The following is a 21,594-nucleotide window of genomic DNA, read 5'->3' as shown; positions in this document are numbered from 1 at the left end:
GACTTACACCAATTACATGAACACTGTGGGATTCGATTCTAAGAAGAAGGGGGTTTAGCCAACATACCTCAATTGAGCTTCCTTTAAACTTAAAACGTTCTGGAATTCTTAGAACACTGATATATTTTAGAAATATAATATGTTGGACCAAAATTAGGAAGATGGTCATGATTCTAGCTCATTTGAGCAAATTATCAAACACTAGGTGTACATTAATGTTTTTAAGTCCCTTTTAGGAAAGATTCTATCATTTCTTAACCCATTCTCTACCATTTTTAGCTCACAACCTTTCTACATTATTTGATAACACATGCAGGCAAGGTAACAACACCCACACCCAAAAATTATCTTGCTAATTACTCCCTTTTTAGTAGATTTTCGAAATTAAGGGCTAGAGTTCTTAAAGGATTAAGCAAGAATTGTTGGATATTAGGTTGAAGGTTACTTCCCCACTCTAAGAACTCTTTCTCACTCTAAAAATATTAGAAATATGCTCAAAAATGGACTATGTCATACGTTTTAACGAAATAGGATCGAGTTTAAAAACCTCAAAAATGAAGCTCCGGAACAGGGTATGCGGTCGCATATGCGACCGCAGAATGGATATGCATTCCGCATATCGGCGCACAATTTGGTGTCAAAAACTGCAAAAATCAGCCTAGGTCTGCGGTGGTTATGCGGCCCGCAGACCTGTAATGCGGTCGCATAATACGCCGCAGAACCTCCCTCTGCAAATATCCTAAGGCCAAAGAAGAGGTGGGCCTATTTCTAATTTTCCTTCAACTCCCCAATGCACTCTACTATTATTAACCACTACGCCTACCCCGGCATCACGGAACCCCGGTTATTAGGAAACATTTCACGGGGCCTTACAATTACGGTGGTATTGGTATTGATAGTGATTGTAGTTGATGTCTATAATGAGATGTCCTAGCCGACCGGGTTGTGATCGGACTCTGTGCTAAAAGTACAGTGGTATTGCTATTGTGAGTATTGGTACTATGAATATTGTTATTGCGAATAGTGGTATGTCGGTGCTAAAGATCTCCCAACCAAAAATAATATTATCATCATACTTTGATTATCACTTCACAGTGTTATCTTCATATTTTGGAAATTATTATGTTTTAACTTGGCATTTGAATATCATTGACTGTTGATTGTTGTTTCTACAGTTTTCCCTTTCTTACATTGGCATTCTATTTTGAAAGAGGATAGTTAGCTTTACATACTAGTACTATTCCATATGTACTAACGTCCCTTTTGCCGGGGGCGCTGCATCTTTAATGGATGCAGGTGGTTCATCAGCGGGCAACTTTGGTCCTCGTTAGCAGTCGCTCTCTGTTCAGCAGGTTTTGATGAGCTCTACTCTATTCTGGGCATGATGTCATTCGAGTTGTACATTGTGATTTGAGGTATAGACAAGGCCTTGTTGCCGGCACTTCCATAATACTCTTGTGTTGTACTTAGAGGCTCCGTAGACAGGTTGTGAGTGGTAGTCGAATATTGGAAATTGAACTAGAAATGCTGGTATTTGGCAAACATATTTTACATTATATCTATAAACTTGTAATAATTTGGAAACTATGAATGAAGTTGCTAATCGAAATGAAATGGGAGTTGTTAATGAAATCTTTTCAATGTTTGATTAATGGATTACTTCTCCTCTTTATTCATGGATGAGTTTGGGTAGAAGGAAATCTAACAGTCTTGCTCGGCCGGATTCACTCGGTTGAGCGCCCGTTGCGCTCCCCGAGTTTGGGGCGTGACATGAACTCAAGTACTCACACTCTTAGAGTACTCAATCTCACCATCTCGTATTCCCTCTCACCATGCTCAATACTCAGCACACTCAATCACTCAGCACTGTACAAAACCTATTGCGGCGTGCATCCCGATCTACATATATATATATATATATAGCCATAAGTCTCATTGCGGCACACACACACACACACACACACACACAGATATATATATATATATATATATATATATATATATATATATATATATATATATATATATATATATATATATATGTGGATCGGGTTGCATGCTGCAACGAGCCTTATGGCTGTATATATGTGGATCGGGTTATACACCGCAATGAGCCATATATATATATATATATATATCACAACACGACACTCATGCCCCAACTCAGTCACTAATCTCTCTAGTCTCACGGGCTCACAACGCTCATACTAAGCATCTTTAATCAATGATGCGATATGTGACAATATACAATAATAGAGACTGAGATATGATATGAAATGATGAATGCGACTGGGTACATAACTGCAATAACGCAAATAACTCAACAGCAAAGAATGACCACTGTGGGTCCCAATAGTGCCATCATATAGCCTAAACATGATTTCTAGCATAAATTACAGCTCAAGTGCTCTAACACATAGTGTGTAGTAAAAATGTTCAGATAAGATGGCTACACAGTTCCATGGAATCGACTAAATCACAATTCACACGGTGCACGCCCACACGCCCTTCACCTAGCATGTGCGTCACCTCAACATCAATCACAAAATACGTAATTCAGGGTTTTATACCCTCACCACTAAGTTTAAAAGTTTTACTTACCTCAAACCGTGCAAATCTCTACTCCAACACGCCCTTGACTCGCGAAACGGTCTCCGAATGCCTCGAATCCCGATGAATTTCTTGAAAACTCCACGAAATATCGCCACAAACCGAGCTCCCTAAGTCCAAATGTGAAATAATACTCTAACCCTCATTTATATAGTAGAAATTCTGACCTCCCATTGTGCTGACCGCACATTTTTTGTGCGGTCCGCACATTCCAGGTTCCGTAGCCGCAATCCAAATTGTGCGGTCGCACTTCAGCAGTGACTGCACTACCAGGATTCAGTAAATTGACCATAAATTTCTATACAAATGTCCAAATGATGAATGGTTTAACTTTCTGAAACTTAGACTCAAATGGATATAACTTTCATTTTTGGATCATCTCCAAATTTCTTGTAGATTAAAAGATATAAGCTTCCGAAGTCAGACCATCAACCTGCAGATTCTCCTTTCTGCGACCACAAGAGGATTTCTGCGGTCTGCACATTTCCTCTACGGTCCGCACATGAGGCTTTGCCTCAACACACCAAAATGTGCCCTCCGCACTTCACTCGCTCCAGAACATCATCAAAGTGCCGAAATGCCCAAATTTGTTCAAAACTCACCCGAAACACACCTGGGGTCACCGGGACCCCATCCAAGCATACCAACAAGTCCTAAAACACACTACGAACTTACTCGAAGCCATGAAAATAACTTAGAGGTAAGATGCTCAACTCGTTCACAGTTACGGAAAAATAGACATGATTTTCAAGTATAACAGTAAATCCCAAATCTTTCACCGAAAACCCAAGCATATGAGTAAGTTTGAAAACTGTGAGTTGTCCTAAAACCTTTCAACAATAAATAAGATGTTCCATTTTTAGATAGCATGAGAAAAGTACATCTCTATGCTTACACGTCAATATACAGGTAAAATCATGAATGTCACCAAAACTAGGTAGCAGAAGGAAATGCATCTCTATGCATGTATCTCAAGTACGCACGTCAAATGCAATGCATCTCAGTGATGAACTCATCTACTCACACTCTCAGAGTACTCAATCTCACTATCTCGTATTCCCTCTCACCATGCTCAATACTCAGCACACTCAATCACTCAGCACTGTACAATACCTACTACGGCGTGCAACCCGATCTACATATATATATATATATATATATATATATATATATATATATATATATATATATATATATAGCCATAAGGCTCATTGCGGCGTGCAACCCGATCCACATATATATATAGCCATAAGGCTCGTTGCGACGTGCAACCCGATCCACATATACATAGCCATAAGGCTCGTTGCGGCGTGCATTCCGATTCATAAATATATATAGCGATAAGGCTCGTTGCGACGTACAACCCAATCCACACATATATATATATATATATATATATATATATATATATATATATATATATATATATATATATATATATCTCACAGCACGACACTCAGGCCCCAATTCAGTCACTAATCTCTCCAGTCTAACGGGCTCACAACGCTCATACTAAGTAGCCATAATCAATGATACGAGATGTGACAATATACAATAACAGAGACTGAGATATGATATGAAATGATGAATGCGACTGAGTACATAACTGCAATTAAGTAAATAACTCAACAGTAGAGAACGACCACTATGGGTCCCAATAGTGCCAGCACATAGCCTAAACATGATTTCTAGCATAAATTACAGCCCAAGTGCTCTAACACATAGTGTACAGTAAAAATGTTCATATAAGATGGCTACGCAGTTCCATGGAATTGACTAAATCACAATTCACACGGTGCACGCCCACACGCCCGTCACCTAGAATGTGCGTCACCTCAACATCAATCACATAACACGTAATTCAAAGTTCCATACCCTCAGCACCAAGTTTAGAAGTTTTACTTACCTCAAACTGTGCAAATCTCTACTCCAACACGCCCTTGCCTCATGAAACAGCCTCTGAATGCCTCGAATCCCGATGAATTTCTTGAAAAACCCACGAAACATTGCCACAAACCGAGCTCCCAAAGTCCAAATGTGAAATAATACTCTAACCCTCATTTATATAGTAAAAATTCTGACCTCCCATCGTGCTGACCGCACATGTTTTGTGCGATCCGCTCATTCCAGGTTTCGCGGCCGCAATCCAAATTGTGCGGTTGCACTTCAACAATGATTGCACTACCAGGCTTCAGTAAATTGACCATAACTTTCTGTACAAATATCCAAATGCTGAACTGTTTAACCTTTTGAAAACTAGAGTCAAAGAGATACAACTTTCATTTTTGGATCATCTCTAAGTTCCTTGTAGATTAAAAGATATAAGTTTCCGACGTTAGACCATCAACCTGCAGATTCTCCTTTCTGTAGCCGCAAGAGGATTTTTGCAGTCCGCACATTTCCTTTGCGGTCCATACATGAGGCTTTGCCTTAGCACTCCAAAATGTGCCCTCCAAACTTCATTCGCTGTAGTACATCATCGAAGTGTCGAAATACCCAAACTTCTTCAAAACTCACCCGAAACACACCCGGGGTCACCTGGACCCCATCCAAGCATACCAACAAGTCCTAAAACACACTACGAACTTACTCAAAGCCTTAAATCACACATAACAGCATTAAAACGATGAATCACACCTCAAATCAAACTTAAATGAACTTTTAACTTCCAAAATTTGCGCCGAACATATCAAATCAACTCGGAATGAACTCAAATTTTGCACACAAGTCCCAAATGACATAAAAAAGTTGTTCTAATTCCCGGAACCACAATACGAATACGATATCATCAAAGTCAACTCTCGGTCACACTTATAAACTTTCCAAACCTTCAAATTTCCAACTTTCGCCAATTAGTTCTGAAACCTTCTAGAAACATCTAAATTCAAATCCGGACATACATCCGAGTCCAAAATTACCATTCGGACCTAACGGAACCATAGAAACCCATTTCGGGGTCAAATTCACAAAAGTCAAACTTGGGCAACTCTTCCAACTTAAAACTTCAACAAGGAGATTCATTCTTCCAAATCAATTTCGAATAACCTAAAAACCAAAACTGACAATTCACACAAGTCATAATACATCATACAAAGCTACTCGTGCTCCCAAACTACCGAGTGAAGTGTAAATGCTCAAAACGACCGATCGGGTCATTACAGTTATGCAAGCACGAAACCGGAAAGGGCAGTTAGGGTTCCCGGCAAAGATATTAATTGATAAATAAGTGCGAATGGACACTTGATACATAAGGAGCCAGTGCAAGAGTTAAGTTAAGACAAAAGACATAATCTAAGAGAGGTTATGTAGATTATTGATATGAGAATGGATCGATGAATAGTTAGTAGTTGATTCAGGAAGAGCCTAGTTATGGCTAGATAAGAGGTCTTAGATAAATAAGCAAATCATGCAAGATAAACGTAGTGAACCCCAACATAGAAAATTCAGTCTAGCAGATACGCGATCATAATCCTTGAGAAATATTCAGATAGGAGTTGGGGTAGATAAAGAGACCATATAAGTGTTACAGAAATAAAAGAGAGTGTCACTGGGGAGACAATCAAAATTTGAGTTAAGAAGTAACCCTACGAGCACAAGGGCACGGAGGTAAGTAACTAAGGAAAATTATATGCGAGTAAGAACATTGAAAATTTCATCGGGTATACGATGTAATAAGCTCGCGGCTTTACAAGAGTCAGAAGGTCTCCCATAAGTACTACAACAAAACAATAGCTGAGAAAATAAGGAAGAAGGCTCCGACCTAAGCATACTGACATGAATTCAATATTATAGAAGAAATGATCTTGTAATAATGATCTTATTAGAATATTGTATGCACTCCAAAAGAAAGTGGCACCTATCGTGGCTAATGAACGGTAAGTAAAATCAAAAGTGATATTCGAGATAATATGATTTATAGGAAATTCCAGTATGTGTGGGCACTAAGATAAGCAAGGTATGCAGCAAGTGGTAGAACAACAAGAAAAAGTAATTGCTTACGTTTAAAGACAGCTAAGAAGGCACGAAAGGAATTTTTTGATCTATGATCTAGGGTTAATTACATTATGAACACACTTAAGATTTCAGAGAATTATCCATGCAGCATATATGTTGACATTCTTACAGTTATATAACACTCTAGTATAACGTTAAAAGAAAGAATTCAGTCTACGTCATAGACAAAGGATTGAATTGTTAGAAGATTATAACATGAATGTTCCATATTGTCCATGAAATACTAATATAACAGCTAATACCTTGAGCTATATATTGGAAGAAAGCTCAAGCCTACTTAAAGGCTGAGGAAGAGGAAGCTCAAGAGTTACATCAGGAGTCCGATTATTAGACCCAGATGATTATAGAAATCATGCCTCAAAACATTGTAGAATCACTCTTAATAGTAGAAGTACAAGAGAGATAGTACAACAGACCTATTCTATAACAGCTCTACAATAAAGCCAGTCACAAGAGTACCAACCTTAGAGATAACAAAAGATGGAGTGGAGATGACATGCTAAATACGTGCCCCTATTGTTGCGGGACTCAGAGAAATTACTAGGTGAGAGAGCATCATTTTTATCATTTGAGTAAACAACACAAATGATAGCAGAGTCATAATCTAGAATACTAAAAAAAAAAAGACATGATCTGAGACGAGCGATATCATGTGGTCGGTACTTCAACGATGATCGCGGACTATAAAGTATAACATGGATGAACGACTCTCCAGATCGACAGTTTAGTTCAAAAGTGTCTGTTAGAATAAGCTATGCTAAAATAGAAATGTGCGAGCTGTTATAAAAGCACAACAATTTAAAAGATCAAGAATGTGAGTGAACTAAGATGACAAGTCAAGCATAAATTTTTACGAGACCGAAAAAAGTCAGAAGGCTAGAATACGAGGTTATGAAGTTGAAACCTATCCTAAATCACCCACTCCTCAAGCAGAGAAGAAATATATGTATATCTCTATACAAGGTGAGGTAGAAGGGTTGAATAGCAATGTTACAAGTACCAAGCTGATAAATAAGCTTAAGAAAAGTAAAGCGAGAATTATGAGAGCCAAGGTGAGGATTATATTTGGTTCTATGAGCATCAGACGGAGGATAAATATCACAAGTGACAATTATATGATAGCTAAGGTCGTAGAATAAAAATTCTTTAAGTAAGAATGTATGGAAAGCCATAGATGACTGGGTAATCTTAAATATGTCACCTATGAAATGCGTCATGAGATTCGATAAGAAGGGCAAGCTTAGCCCGAGATATATGGGGCCTTACAGAGTCATTCGACGGATAGGTAGAGTAGATTATGAGCTTGAATTGCCTCCAGAGTTAAAATCAGTCCATTATCCATGCTACGAAAGTGCATTGAGACCCTTCTCGGGTTGTACCAGTAAAAGACATTTAGATTATAAAGGAACTATCATACGAGGATATTCCAGTGGCTATTTTAGATCGGCAGATCCGTTAGTTGAGGACCAAAAAGGTAGCCTCCGTGAAGGTATTATGGAGATATAAGACCGTCGAAGAAATGACATGGAAGGCTGCAGAGGAGATGAAACCTGAATACCCACACCTATTTCAAACTGAAGATATAGCTCGAGATGGGATATTACAGCACAGCATGGTTGAAACCAGTAGGTTGTGAGATGAGCTCTTATTTTTGACTTGTAGTACTTATGATTGATGACCGTGTGAGGCCACATGTTACTATTTATAGATATTGGCCTTGTGTGGCATGTATAGCGTGTTTTTTGGCTGCGTGCAGGTTAGTTTTTGTCCAGTTTACATAGGAGACTTTAGAAAATTTTTCGCAAGTCTCTAAGAGTTAACATTCAAGGATGAATGTACTTAAGGGGTAAAGGATGTTACACCCTGTACTTTCATGTTAGAATGTCTCTTAAGTAAATCAATATAAGCGAGAGAGTTTAAGGACATTTACAAAGATAATGATGGATTAAAATAAGTGTTAAGGAAGTATCGTGAGAGTTTGAGACTAAATGAATCAAAGATGTTATAAACCGTACTTCTGGGGGTAAGACTAGGAGTGCTTAATATTATAAGGAGGTCATGTTTTAAGGTAATTAAACCATATAATATTCGTAGGTTAAGTTTTAAAGTCAAACAAGTTGTAAAACAAAAGTCGGCAAAAGTTATTGCAAGTTACGTTCATAATCTTACTTAAATTTGAATCTAATATCACTAAGCTTTTATCCCAATATATTGGGATTTACGGGGTCATCCATCCACCAAATTGAAGGTCTACAAGTCTAGCTCCAATAGATTAAATCCTTCATTGATACGACATCGAAGTGGAGAGATATTTGTATTTTCGCGAGAGTGCACAGGTAGCCCCTTTGGGTCCTACTTGAGGCGGTGAAAACTTTCAAGTAGTATAAAGAGCGATTCCACTTTGTTTTAACTAATATTTTCTCACCCAAATCATACCCAAAACACTCATAAACACTCTCTAAAGGTTCCCCTACCACCCCAACCAAGATCTACGAGTTTATGACATGATTACACCCCATAAAGTTCGTAGAGATTGTGTTACTCCTTTCCTCTTCTTTGCTTCAAGATGAAGTAATCTTGGATTCGGACTGTCCTTGTTGTTTTGAGGTAAGAATCTCCCTCTTCATCTTGTATTAAATGTATCTAAGTCTTGGATAAGCATTAAAGCTAGAACACGTGAATCGATGACCGAGGATTGTATATTGAGTTATTATGTGATGTTGGATTATTTTAATATTTTCTTGTGATGTTAATATTGCTGGAGTTATGAGAATATCTTATATATGATATGTTGATATTGTTGATATGAAGTTTAAAGGAAGGAAGAGTGTTGGGAAGAGTTATGTTATTTGTTATAAGCAAAACTTGCCGCTCGACAAGTTAAGTACGAGTTTCCGTTAAGGTATTGTTATATTGTATTGTTGGACTATTATGGGGTCATTTTAAAGGTAACTCATTTAAAAATTAAGGGTGCCCCATATCTACTCCCTCAATAAAGAAGAAGACATCTATTTAATACCATTCTTATCTTTCTTATCTTGATCTAACGGCCTGGGAAGACCTATAAAGAAAGAAAGAGAGAACTCAAAGAGTTTAAGATTGTGTTGTGGCTGAAAATTAGTATAAATAAATCAATACTATGTGGTTAATTTTGTTAATAGATTCTGAAAGGAAAAAGAGGTTTAAAGCTATAATTTGTTTAATCGTAAACTAAGCGTGCCGCTCGTTGTACTATTACTTGAGTTGCTGGTTTTTTATGGTATAACGTGGTTATTGTTGTTGTTGTTGCTGTGGTGTTCTGGTTATTGTTGATGTCATTTCGAATTAGGAGGAAGTAAAAGTTATAGGGGAGATGCTGCCCACTTTTGTAGAAATGATCTACTAGATTAGAAATACATTTTAAGTAGTTTCGTAGCTTAACCATAGCTTAATGTCTTAATGTAGGTTGAAGTACGTTGGACAGTATTTACATATATATTGAGTCGTTGACAAAGCGACAAAGGTATGTAAATGCGATCCCTTCTTTCATTGGCAATCCATAATAAGAGAGAGTTAGACAAATTGTATAAGAGAAACGCATACCACAGAGTTCATGTCTCTATAGGTGTTACATCTTCCCATATGTTCTCATCGTATCTTAGTGAGAGGGATTCCTATCCGCTCCATGTTGTTCCATGATGTTAGAAAGAGATAGAGAGTTATACATGTACCTTCACATATTCTACTACATACATGATATACATCATCTTATACATATATTTTTTGTTACTTGGCCACTTGGTCAGTGAGAAATATTATTTCCTAGCCACTTGGTTAGTGAGATATGTTATTGCCTAGCCTTGCGGTCAGTGAGAGTTTTTTATTACCTGGCCACTTAGTCAGTGAGAGATATGATTGTCAGACCACTCGGTCAGTGAGATATACTATTTCATGGCCTTACGGTCAATGAGAATTTTTTGTTGCCTGAGCACTTGGTCAGTGAATGATATTATTGCTTGGCCGGTCAGTGAGAGATACTATTGCCTGGCCTTATGGTCAGTGAGAGTTTATAATTTCCTGGCCTTATGGTAAGTGAGAGTTTACTGTTGTCTGACCACTTGGACAGTGAGAGATACACCGAGCCCTATATATGGTCGGCTAGCTATAATATCACTATATTACATTGTGTTGAGTCGGAACATGTGAGTATATCTCAGAGCCTTCTTTGGCTTCCAGTTTACTATGTACTTCAGATCAGTTTCAATTTTCAGTTATTCTATATCCTTACATACTCGGTACATTATTTTGTACTGACGTCCCTTTTGCCGGTAGCGCTGTATTTCATACTTGCAGGTTCTGATAAACAGCGGGGTAGACCTTGCCAGTAGATAGAGCCAGTCATTAGCTTGATTGGTATGCTCCATCCATTCGGAGTTACCAGGTCTACAATTAAATACTTATAAGTGACCTAAGAGTCTAAAGAGATCAATTTTTCACATATACGCCCGTGTACACACTCGTCACCTTGTATATACTCTTCCACATAATTCAAATAGTACAATTGCCTAATCCTAAGGGGTAGTTCCCGCACACAAAGTTTGGAAAGATACTTACCTCAACTAGGCCAAATCAAACACTAAAACATTGCCCTAGAGTTACGGTTACAAAGTGGTACCCTCGGGGTCAAGTGTGGCACCGGGTGCCGGCCATGCCTCCCCTGCTTTGGGCGTGATAATTTTATACTCTCTTTTATATAGTAGATTACTCATTTCTACTTGTGGACATAGTTCAATTGATCGTACCACATTAAATATTGTGTCTCTTTTGGTATATTTCTCTTTTGTTGTATCATTTATCGTCTTTTAAGGTTTGCTTTACTAGATTCTGTATGACACTTGATTATTTCGATTATAACAGGTGGTATCAGAACGAGGTTCAATACAGGTTCATTTAGGCGAATTTAGTTCTAGACGCAATCTATTTTACGGTAATCATGATTTATGTCTAAGAAATTTGATCAGAGTGCTACTCATATTGAGACAAACTTTGTGGTGGAGATTTAGAGATGTGACTTGCTAAAGATTATGAGAAGAAGGTGAATCAAGTTTATTTTGTCAAAACATTCAGGCCAAGGGGGAGAATTGTTAGGCGTTTGTCCTGATTTATTGCCATATCTAATTTTCCTACTCCTTAAAAGAAGGACAGCATATTTACCATAATTGATTTTATATTTTACGAAAAGAAAAATATAATTCTTCTATATTTGGCTAATCCTTTTTCTTGGAGGACAGTGGGTTGCTCTAGTGGTGAGCACCCTCCACTTCCAACCAAGAGGTTGTGAGTTCGAGTCACTCCAAGAGCAAGGTGGGGAGTTCTTGGAGGGAGGGACCCGAGGGTCTATCGAAAACAGCCTCTCTACCCCAGGGTAGGGGTAAGGTCGGGATAAGATGTAGGATAAAATTTATACCTTGTTTAAACGGTTGGCGATATAAATTTATCCTGGAATCAATTTATACCGCCAACCAAACAAAGTATAAATTTAATCCCAGACTTAATCCAGGATATCCCACCTTATCCCATCAAATGTGGAATTATTTTATCTCATCTCTTATGTGGTATAAATTAGTACTGGGATTATAATCCCGGGATAATTTAGTCCGCGTACCAAACGACCCCTAAGGGGTTTGAGAGTATTGTTTAGGGGGAGAATTTGTGGTACAAGTATTATGCTATTACTTGTATGTGCCTCTTTGTGAGGTTGCTCTCTCGATATTTTGTACTTTCTTTATATAGTGGGTTGCTCATCTACGCCTTTGAACGTAGGTTAATTGACTGAACCACATTAAATATTTGTATATCTTTTGATATATTTCTCTTTTGTTGTCTGATTTATCATCGTTTAAGGTTTGTTTTATTAGCTTCTGCGTGACACCTGATTATTTCAATCCTATCAAAAACTAATAGTCACCTATCGTTTATTTTCTACGAAAATAGAATTTGCTTGTACATTGGTGGTAAACATGTCTCTGTAGGCGTTTACCCAACTGGCAGACTCTTTTCTTTGTGAGACGTGCCTCTATTTCAGGCTCAAGAAATGGAAAAGATAAACAAAAAGCCCAACCCTACTCAAAGATATGGAACCACTATAAAAACCCAAGGGCAGGCACAAAAAGAAGATCTTTGGAATTAACCACTACAAAACTAAGGGCACTCACAGCTACAAGATTTTTCCTTTTCTTGAGGAAAAAATAATAAGGACGAAGAAATAATAAATAAATAAAAAAAAGCACCAAAATTAGAATTGTGGTTCTTTAAACCAAAATCGAAGAAGGAAAAATATACAAATTGGAGTGGAGCTGCACATATGAGGGCTTAGGCAACAGTATTCAGTGAGGTACGTGTAAACTGGCCGGACACTGCTGTTTTAAGAAAGAGAATGCAAAGTGTCAAGAATGTGATAAAATACGCGAATAGATGAACTCGTTCCAAGTGTCAGGCAATCCAGGGAGGCACCAATGAATACAATCAGCGTATGTTGTTGGATCAGCTTGCTGCTCAGGCATCAGCATTTTGCCTTGTCGAATGGTATGGACAGAGGTGTGCGCATCTTTCCTGTACTCCGATAAAGTGGTGATATTGAGGAAGTATACAGGGACATTTATGGATTGAGTAACATTTGCTGCTATCACAAACAGTCTCTTGTCTGTCCCAACACTTAGCGGCATTGATGTGTTTAATACTGGGGTTGTCTCCTTTGCACATTTTATCCCATCTGGATTGTTCCAATCCAAACTCCTGCAAAGGGTTAACCAAGCAAGAATTCAGAAGATTGTCATAGTTGGGTCCTCAATATCTGTTACAGCTTATTTGACGAGGGATTTAACTTATATAGACTGAATATAACTTTTTTTAATATTATCAGTATACTTAAACCTGCTCTATATAGTATGTAACATATATTACTTTTCAAAATTGCATGTAATTATTTTCTAGGTAATGTAATAATCTAAAAGATTATTACTTGATATGATATGTATCATATGTTAAAACATGAAGGAAAAAGTAACTTGTAAGTCATAACCAAAGGGATAAACAGCGAATGCAAATGGGATTACTTGATATGAAGAGGAGACATGCTCATGAAAAAGACTTTGGTGCGATTGGTATCCACATTGTTATCTATCCATAGTGACCATGTTGTCAAAACCCTCCGATAAGCTACTGGTCTTTCAATCTCATCGTATTCCGTTGCCCCTTCATCGAACGAACCTCGTCTGTTTTATAAGAAAAATATCAAACATAAATTAATGTCAAATACTGAAGCGGAAAAAAAATCAAGCTGGACTTTGAGTAATACTTACAGAACTTTCATTGCAAAAGTATTCATCCACCAAATGTATGTGTTGAAGACGAGATAGTCCGCATTCTTCCAGTGCTTGCCATGCTTTTCGATTGATTCGGGCATTATGATTCGGTTCAATATACTATGCATATTTGGATCATCCGAGTTTGATTCCACTAGAAATGGGGCCCAGTAAAATTCCACTGTGGCATTATAATCCTACATATTCACATTTACATCTATTATATTAAACAGACACAAAATTTATCACACAAAATTCTTTCCATAGATGGACAAACCACTTCACCAGCATTAGGTGGACTTAAATAGAGAATATGTAGGTCTTCTTGTAGATAATTCAATCCAACTAATCAAATATTAAACAATATGCAGCATAGCTCATTAAATTAAAGTATAATCAAAACTATTACATGGTTATAACTTATATGAGTTTTATTAAACAATTCTGTCACCTTAAATTTAACTACAAGTAATTGTTCATAATATGTGGAACTAATTTCTTGGAAAAATAAGACAATAAATCTGTTATAACTTGTCAAATTAGACTGATATGTAAAAATAATTATGCTGAATCAAGAACTTATATAGGAGCAATTAATAAGGTGTCATTAATTAATGTTTTTCCTAAGAGGAGTATATATGAGTCATGTATCAAAGCATAATCATAGTGTTTGAGGGAAGTATATATGAGATAATCAAAGCTAACACTGCTTCTTAAAAAGGGGAAAAGCGAAGATATTTACCTCGATTCTGAAAATAGATAAAGAACCAGTCTTGTTTAAGCTTTTTCTGCCTGGTGGAACCGCGGATTGAACTAAACAAATCATGGATTCCCATTGATTTCTGTTCAGCGAGTCTCCAACAAACATGAGTCTCTTGTTCCTCAGTTTCTCAAGCAGCAGCCTTGGTTTAAACCTATAAATTTAAATACCAAAATGTTATTGTGCACAAAATTTAACAAACGAAATAGAAAGATAATGAAAGACTAAAAAATCAAGAAATCAGAAAATGATCCACGTCATACTTGGGTAAAGAACAGTCTCTGGGTTGCCACCTCCAATTCTGATACATGGAGTCCTTTCTTCCATTTCTCATGCAAGTGACCTGTGCTGTGAGAAACTCACATTCAGGCTCTTTGTAAATTGGGTGAGTGACATTGTCATAAACCCATTGCCCTGCAAAAAGATCACAATCTTTAGGTGGCAACTCAATATTCTCCTCTTCTTCATCAACTTCAGTAGTAGGCATTTTAATCTTTTCCTTCTCCTGCTCTGTTTCTGTTTTCTCGTCATCTTTCACTTCATCATTGTACTTCAAGCTGGCAACTTCTTGTTCAGAGCTACCCTCTATTCTTGTAATTTCTTGAACCCCATTTTCCTGATTCAAAGGTTCATTGCTGATATCTTGAGTTCTGGTCATGGAAAATGGGAATTCAGCTATTGTCTTAACGTCTTCATTGTACATGAAGCATCCAAAGAGGAATATCGAAAATACTACCACAAATATGGAAAATGTATTCTTCTTTCGGCCACTGTGCTTCATCCTGAATAACTTGGAGGAGAGCAGTGGAGTTTTTCGGAAGCGAAATGAATGCATTTGAAGGAGTAGAGGAAGATGTGATGTGGGAAATCTTAATGGTGACAAAAGGAAATATAGAGGAAGAAAAGAGTGAAATATAGACTGACATAACCAATAATTTATTTTTCTTCTGTGAAGAATCTAATTGGTAGTTTAATTGAGATTTGGTGAAATGGTGTTTTCTGTAAGAAATTCGAGCATCAGTTGCTGGAGAGTTGTCCTTCTCATGTTTAGATATATGCTTATGATCTGTTTCAAACTACTTTGTTCCTCCTACTCCTCCAGCAAATTTAATTAGGGGTGGGCATAATACCGGCCGAACCGAAAAAACCGGTCAAACAGTTCATTTCGGTTTTTCGGTTTCGGTTTAATCGGTTTTTCGGTCGGTGCACGGTTTTTAAATTATTAATTTTCGGTTTTTCAATACGGTTTACAGTTTTGGTGTTTCGGTTTTCGGTTAAACCGAAAAACCAAAATTTTGGGTATTAGTTAAGAAAAATAGGTTTGAACATGTGGGTTCTTTTATGAGTCCAAAACTTATTATCCATTTTAGGCTGAAGCCCAATAGTTCAATACACATTTGAACTTTAAAGCCCAATTTACCCAAACTTACTGATAGTCTCATACGTTACACTTAGTCACTTACTTCCCAATTCCCATTTCCCAAACCTAAATAAAAAATTAGATTTAGGGTTCTTTCTCAGCTCTGTCTCTGTGCGACTGCTGCCTTCTTCCTCAGCTCTGTGCGACTGCTGCCTTCTTCCTCAACTCGACTGTGATGCCTTCTTCCTCAGCTCGTCGCTCATCCTTCTTCCTCGGGTTAGTGCGACTTCTTCTGAGTTCTGAGTTGAGCTGGGTCCAGTGTCGTTTTATAGGTTTGCTCACTGTTAATGTTGTTTTGGCAGAACTTTCTGATAGAGTTTTGCTGGAAAAGGTGTTCAAGATTTCTTTGGTTGATTTTTTATTAAGATAAGGCTTCTTTTTTTGGTGTTTTAGTTCTTTTCTATTCATTCATTATGACAATACCTTCTTTTCTATTCAATGGATGTTAATGTTGTATCTGTTATGTGCAATGGTTGTTGGACCAATATCTTCTTTTCTATTCATTCATTATGACAATCTATTTCCTTTTGCCAGAGAAACATAAAATTTCTTTCAACCGTTTACCGAACCGTAAATACTTTGGTTTGATTTGGTTATTAATATTACAAAACCGAAAACCGATAAACCGAACCGTACTTTCATAATAACCGACCGAACCGACTGACGCCCACCCCTAAATTTAACTACTATTAGATGTCTGTGTGAGAGAGAGAGAGTAATCAGATAAAAGTGAGATTTGATCTTTTCTTAAATTTATGTATTACTGTATTGTTTATCCTCAAAATCGGATAACAATTAAATTTGTAAGTGGTTTTGAGGATACGCAGATTTATTTGACACAAAACAGTAAACAAAGATAAATTAAATAAATAAGGATAAAATAATCTCAAACCACACGAGGAAGACGATTTAAGTCTTAGTGAAATATCTTCCCTCGATCTGGCTCGTAACAACAAGCGCTAATGAACGAAAGCAGAAGAACTAATAACAGAAAAAATAATGATATATTGCTTTGGAATGCGTGTTACAATATCCTTTATGAATTATCAGATCCCATTTATATAGTAGAGGAATCCTACTTTAGGTACAATTCTATAAAAGGTAAAAATCTTTTGATTTACTGATTGTCGGTTCTTTATCGGTATGTGCCGAGATTTCTGCCGAAATACCCGGTCGGTCACGGATATTTCGATCTTCCGTTGGCTATGCTGACAATGTTTCTTCAAAATCGTTTGAGGTTAGGACCGACTCCGGTATTATGACCCTGATATTCTCGAAGATAGGCGTCCTGTCTCCGGGCTCTAACCCGGTGGGACTCGGGGTCGATCTTTAGTCCTTTATTGTCATGCCTCGAGCCTGGCTTGCCATGTCAGAGGCTAGGATGCACCATGAGCTCGATTTCGACCGTATACAGATAATCCCCTCGTTTTTCGGAGAGTAGATGATGAGAAACGACATGAGCCTCTGATTCTCACTTCGATACACCGTGACAGAAACGACAAAACAACCGAAGCGTCTCGTCAGTCAAGTCTTGATAGCATTAAATGCATGTCAGCCGCCGGTCGGCCATTCCGAGGTGTGAACCGTCACTGAAATACTATAAATACCTCCTCATTTGCTCATTTTAACTTTACATTCAAGCCTTCTACCCTCATACCCTTAAGACTTCAATACTTTCTCGCACTTTCACTCCAATTATCTGAGATCCTTTACGAGAACTCTTGTTTATCTTCACCTCAAGCCAACAAGTAAAATCTTTCAACTTCCTTTCTTTCTCCATTTTTCTTTCATCTTTTAAAGAAATGGCAAAGACTTCCAAAACTGTTCCCCAGAAAGAAACCCCTTCTACTTCGCGGCCGGCTATTGAGGCCGGGGAGACTGTTTCGCGTACTGCCGTCGATGAACCAGTACCGGAACCCCCTTTGAAAATGTTCATCCCCGGAGGATGCTCGATCAACGACGATTTCAAGGTCGAAAAACCTCCATCCGTACAAGGCCGGTGTGAGGAGGTCTCGAGATACATATGCTCGATCACTGAAGAAGTCCTCCCTATGGTCCGAAAAGACTGCGGCTGGATTGATAAGGGCATAGTGATCCCTGATCCCGCTGAAGCCTTTACCACTCATGTCGAGGGATACTAAAGTTTTTACACATATCCCTTTACATTGGGCCCGATGGACCCTATCATCGTTGATTTCTGTAAGAGATACGAATTATGCCTCGGTCAGATTCATCATTCACTCTAGAGGATCATGATCCTTCTCCAGTTCTTCGTGAGCAGAATCAATGGGTGCCCGTTCACCGTCGATCATCTTCTTCGCTTGTATAGTCCCCGAATCTTCCGTGGGGGACTGATAAAGCTCGTGCACCGGGCCAGCAAAGCCCCATTCTTGAGTATTGATGAAGACCGGGATCGGGGCTGGCAAGGCCGTTTTGTCCGAGTGAGGACTTCGGACCTGATCCCAGCTGAGCGCATGCCATTCCCCGAGGAGTGGAATACATCATGTAAGTACAATTTTATTTTCGAAAGTCGATTTCAAACTTATTTCCTTCTTGCTTATCGGTGTTTTGTGATGGTGGAGCCATCGCTCGGGTCCCGAATGTCGTTCCTCGACTCAAGGAATGGATTGAGGGTATCGTGTCACAGATGCCCTACTCCGAGAGCTTATGGAGCAAGCTCTCGAAGGGCCGTTGGGAGGCCCATTCCCATGGTGAGACTCCTTTCCTAAGTAGGCAATATTTGGAGTGCGTTTTTTATCATTAAATCCTTACTCCCTTTACTTCTTTTTGCAGGTTTATCCAAGGATGCCAAACTGAGGCCTCCAGCCAGTAGCGAGGGCTTACCTACCGAGTCCCCTGCTCCGAGACAGGCCGGAGAGAAGAAAAGAAATAGGGCATCGAGTTCCCCGAGCTCGGAGAAAAAGAAAACAAGAAGAAGGCTGGTGCGCAAGCCAAAAGACAGCACCAGTGCCCGAGCACTACCTTCGGATTCGCTCTACCGACTGAGAGACGAGTCCGAAGAAGAAGAAGAAGAAGAAGAAGAAGAAGAAGAAGAAGAAGAAGAAGAAGAAGCCTTTGTCCTTTTTGTTAAGGTCGTTTGGCCTTTGTAAAAACTTTTTATATATATAATATAAGGCTTCTTTTTTCCCTTCGACAGCTTCTAAGTTTGTTTTCCTTCGCTTTATTCTTTATGTTTGCAAAGATCGAAATGCCTTAGCATGTAATAATTAGGTCATATTCGAAGGTTCGAACAGGCCTTTCTTTCGATAATATTTTGTTTACAATTCGTAGGGGCTCGGTGTGACCGGAAGTTTTCCCCAAAATACTTAGAACTTTTTAGATGATAATTTTGCCGAGGGTAGCCTTTTGGACCGGTTTAAAAATTTTGAAGGCCTTTTTCTTGTTAAGGGTCTCGGACGTCTCCGAGCCATTTTAATATGGTCGTAGCCTTTTTAGTTTGGGTGTTGCGCAGTGGGCTTATTACCCCGAGTTATTCGGGCCTACCCAAGATGACAGTCCCCGAATGGGGATGGCTGTAGCCTTTAAGGTTCGGGCGCACTGCCTAATAGGTCTTGTGCCCCTGGGCTCTGATAGACCGGACCGTCCGAGTTTGTCTTTGGATGGCAGTCCCCGAGTGAGAGCGATCCTTTGGACCTAGATAAAGGCGGCCCTTGGGCTCGATATCTTTAGGGGATCGAATGTAGGAATTTCCTTAAGAGAAAAGAAAGAAAAGAAAATTTTTAAGGGACAAGATATTTATCCGCAAGGTAGAAACTTTTTTTTATTTTTGTGCGTAATATATATGGTTACACATATGTACAAGCTTTGTGTCAGGGCTCAAGCAGCCTATGTGGGCACGGTTCATTTGACCGTTTGGCCCTTAAAGTGAATCCTATCGATCGAGTCAAGACCATTCAATCACAAAGTTTCTTTCCTTGCTAAAGTCATTATCCAAGGGTAATGCCCCCCCAGTGTTCGAGGACGATCATAGAGAAACCTCGAATACTGTTGTCGTGATCTTTGACACCGGTTCGTAGCCGGTCTTCAATTCTAAGTTAGCACGGTTTACTGTTGCCACGTTAAAAACCTTGCCGAAAAACCCATTTGGGACAAAATCGGTTCAAGGGAAAAAGAGTGCAACGCGTGCTTTCAGGCCTAAAAATTGTGTCGTTCTTCGTCGATCGCCTGCAAGTGTTAGTCCAAAATGCAAATAAGTAAAAGGAATAAACGGGGTCGTACCTTAGCAGTAATATCGCTTCTAGTGAGTTATGTTCTAGTTGTTCGGTAGTTGCTCACCGTTCATTGTTCCGAGTTTGTACAATCCCTTTCCGGTGATCTCACTAATTTGATAAGGACCTTCCCAGTTCGGCCCCAACTTCCCTTCGTTCGGGTTTCGGGTACTTAGCGTGAACTTCCTTAACACTAAGTTCCCGACATTGAAGGTTGGCTCTTCGATTATAATACCTCTCGATCCACTATTTTTGGGCGGCCAACCGAACAAGGGCGGCTTTGCGCCTTTCATCTATAAGATCCAGGCTAGTATTCATGGCTTCATCGTTTGATTCTTTGGTTGCATATCGGAACTTGAGACTCGGTTGTCCGACTTCAACCGGTATTAGAGCTTTGGCACCATAAACCAGCGAGAACGGGGTGGTCCCGATACTGGACTTCGAGGTCGTACGGTATGCCCACACGGCCTCGAGCAATATTTCTTTCCATTTTCCCTTTGCGTCGGTCAATCCCTTCTTGAGGTTTTGGAGTGTGGTTTTGTTAGTGGAATCTGCTTTTCCGTTCCCACTAGGGTTATAGGGTGTTGATAGGATCCTTTTGATCTTATGGTCCTCGAGGAACTTACTTACTTTGCTGCTGATGAACTATTTTCCATTGTCGCACGCGATCTCGGCCGGCATTCCGAACCGACATATGATGTGGTCCCAAATGAAATCGATGACTTCCTTCTCCCTAACCTTCTCATATGCCCGATATTTGACCCACTTAGAAAAATAGTCAGTCATAAATAATATAAATTGAGCCTTACCGGGTGCCCATGGAAGGGGGCCAACGATGCCCATCCCCCTTTTCATGAACGACCAAGGTGACAAGACTGAGTGCAACAGTTCCCCGGCTCGATGGATCATCGAATCATGCCTTTGACGTTCATCGCATTTTCGAATGAACTCCTTTGCATCCTTTTCCATGTCGATCTAGTAGTAGCCAACTCTAATTATTTTTCGAACCAATGATTCGGCGCCCGAATGATTTCCGCAGGTGCCTTTGTGAATTTCCCTCAGAACGTACTCAGTATCTCACGGTCCAAGACATATCACGAGTGGGCCATCGAATGTTCTTCTAAATAGGGTTCCGTCTTCGGACAGACTAAATCGGGCTTCCCTCGTACGTAGGGCCCTCGATTCCTTTGGATCCGAAGGCAGTTTCCCGGTCATCAG

At 39.0% G+C, this 21,594-nt stretch overlaps 2 protein-coding genes across 2 annotated transcripts; one reads left to right on the top strand and one right to left on the bottom strand.

Moving 5' to 3' along the window:
• Window positions 1-12,883: 12,883 nt before the first annotated feature.
• LOC104105386 (xylan O-acetyltransferase 1-like) lies at window positions 12,884-15,650 on the bottom strand. Its single transcript, XM_009613675.4, has 5 exons — window positions 14,991-15,650; window positions 14,710-14,881; window positions 13,965-14,164; window positions 13,719-13,877; window positions 12,884-13,398 (listed from the first exon to the last, which is right to left on the bottom strand). Exons 1-5 carry the CDS (start codon window positions 15,560-15,562, stop codon window positions 13,050-13,052), a joined length of 1,452 nt encoding a protein of 483 aa, XP_009611970.1. The 5' UTR covers window positions 15,563-15,650; the 3' UTR covers window positions 12,884-13,049.
• A 2,299-nt stretch (window positions 15,651-17,949) lies between these two features.
• Window positions 17,950-19,257, top strand: LOC138892604 (uncharacterized). The gene is made up of 2 exons (XM_070176340.1): window positions 17,950-18,148; window positions 18,941-19,257. Exons 1-2 carry the CDS (start codon window positions 17,950-17,952, stop codon window positions 19,255-19,257), a joined length of 516 nt encoding a protein of 171 aa, XP_070032441.1.
• The last annotated feature ends 2,337 nt before the right edge of the window (window positions 19,258-21,594 follow it).

Source organism: Nicotiana tomentosiformis, chromosome 5 (assembly GCF_000390325.3).
Source record: "Nicotiana tomentosiformis chromosome 5, ASM39032v3, whole genome shotgun sequence".
NCBI classification, from domain to species: Eukaryota; Viridiplantae; Streptophyta; class Magnoliopsida; order Solanales; family Solanaceae; genus Nicotiana; species Nicotiana tomentosiformis.
Note: the sequence above shows the minus strand (reverse complement) of the source record. Positions and strands in the feature narration are given on the sequence as shown.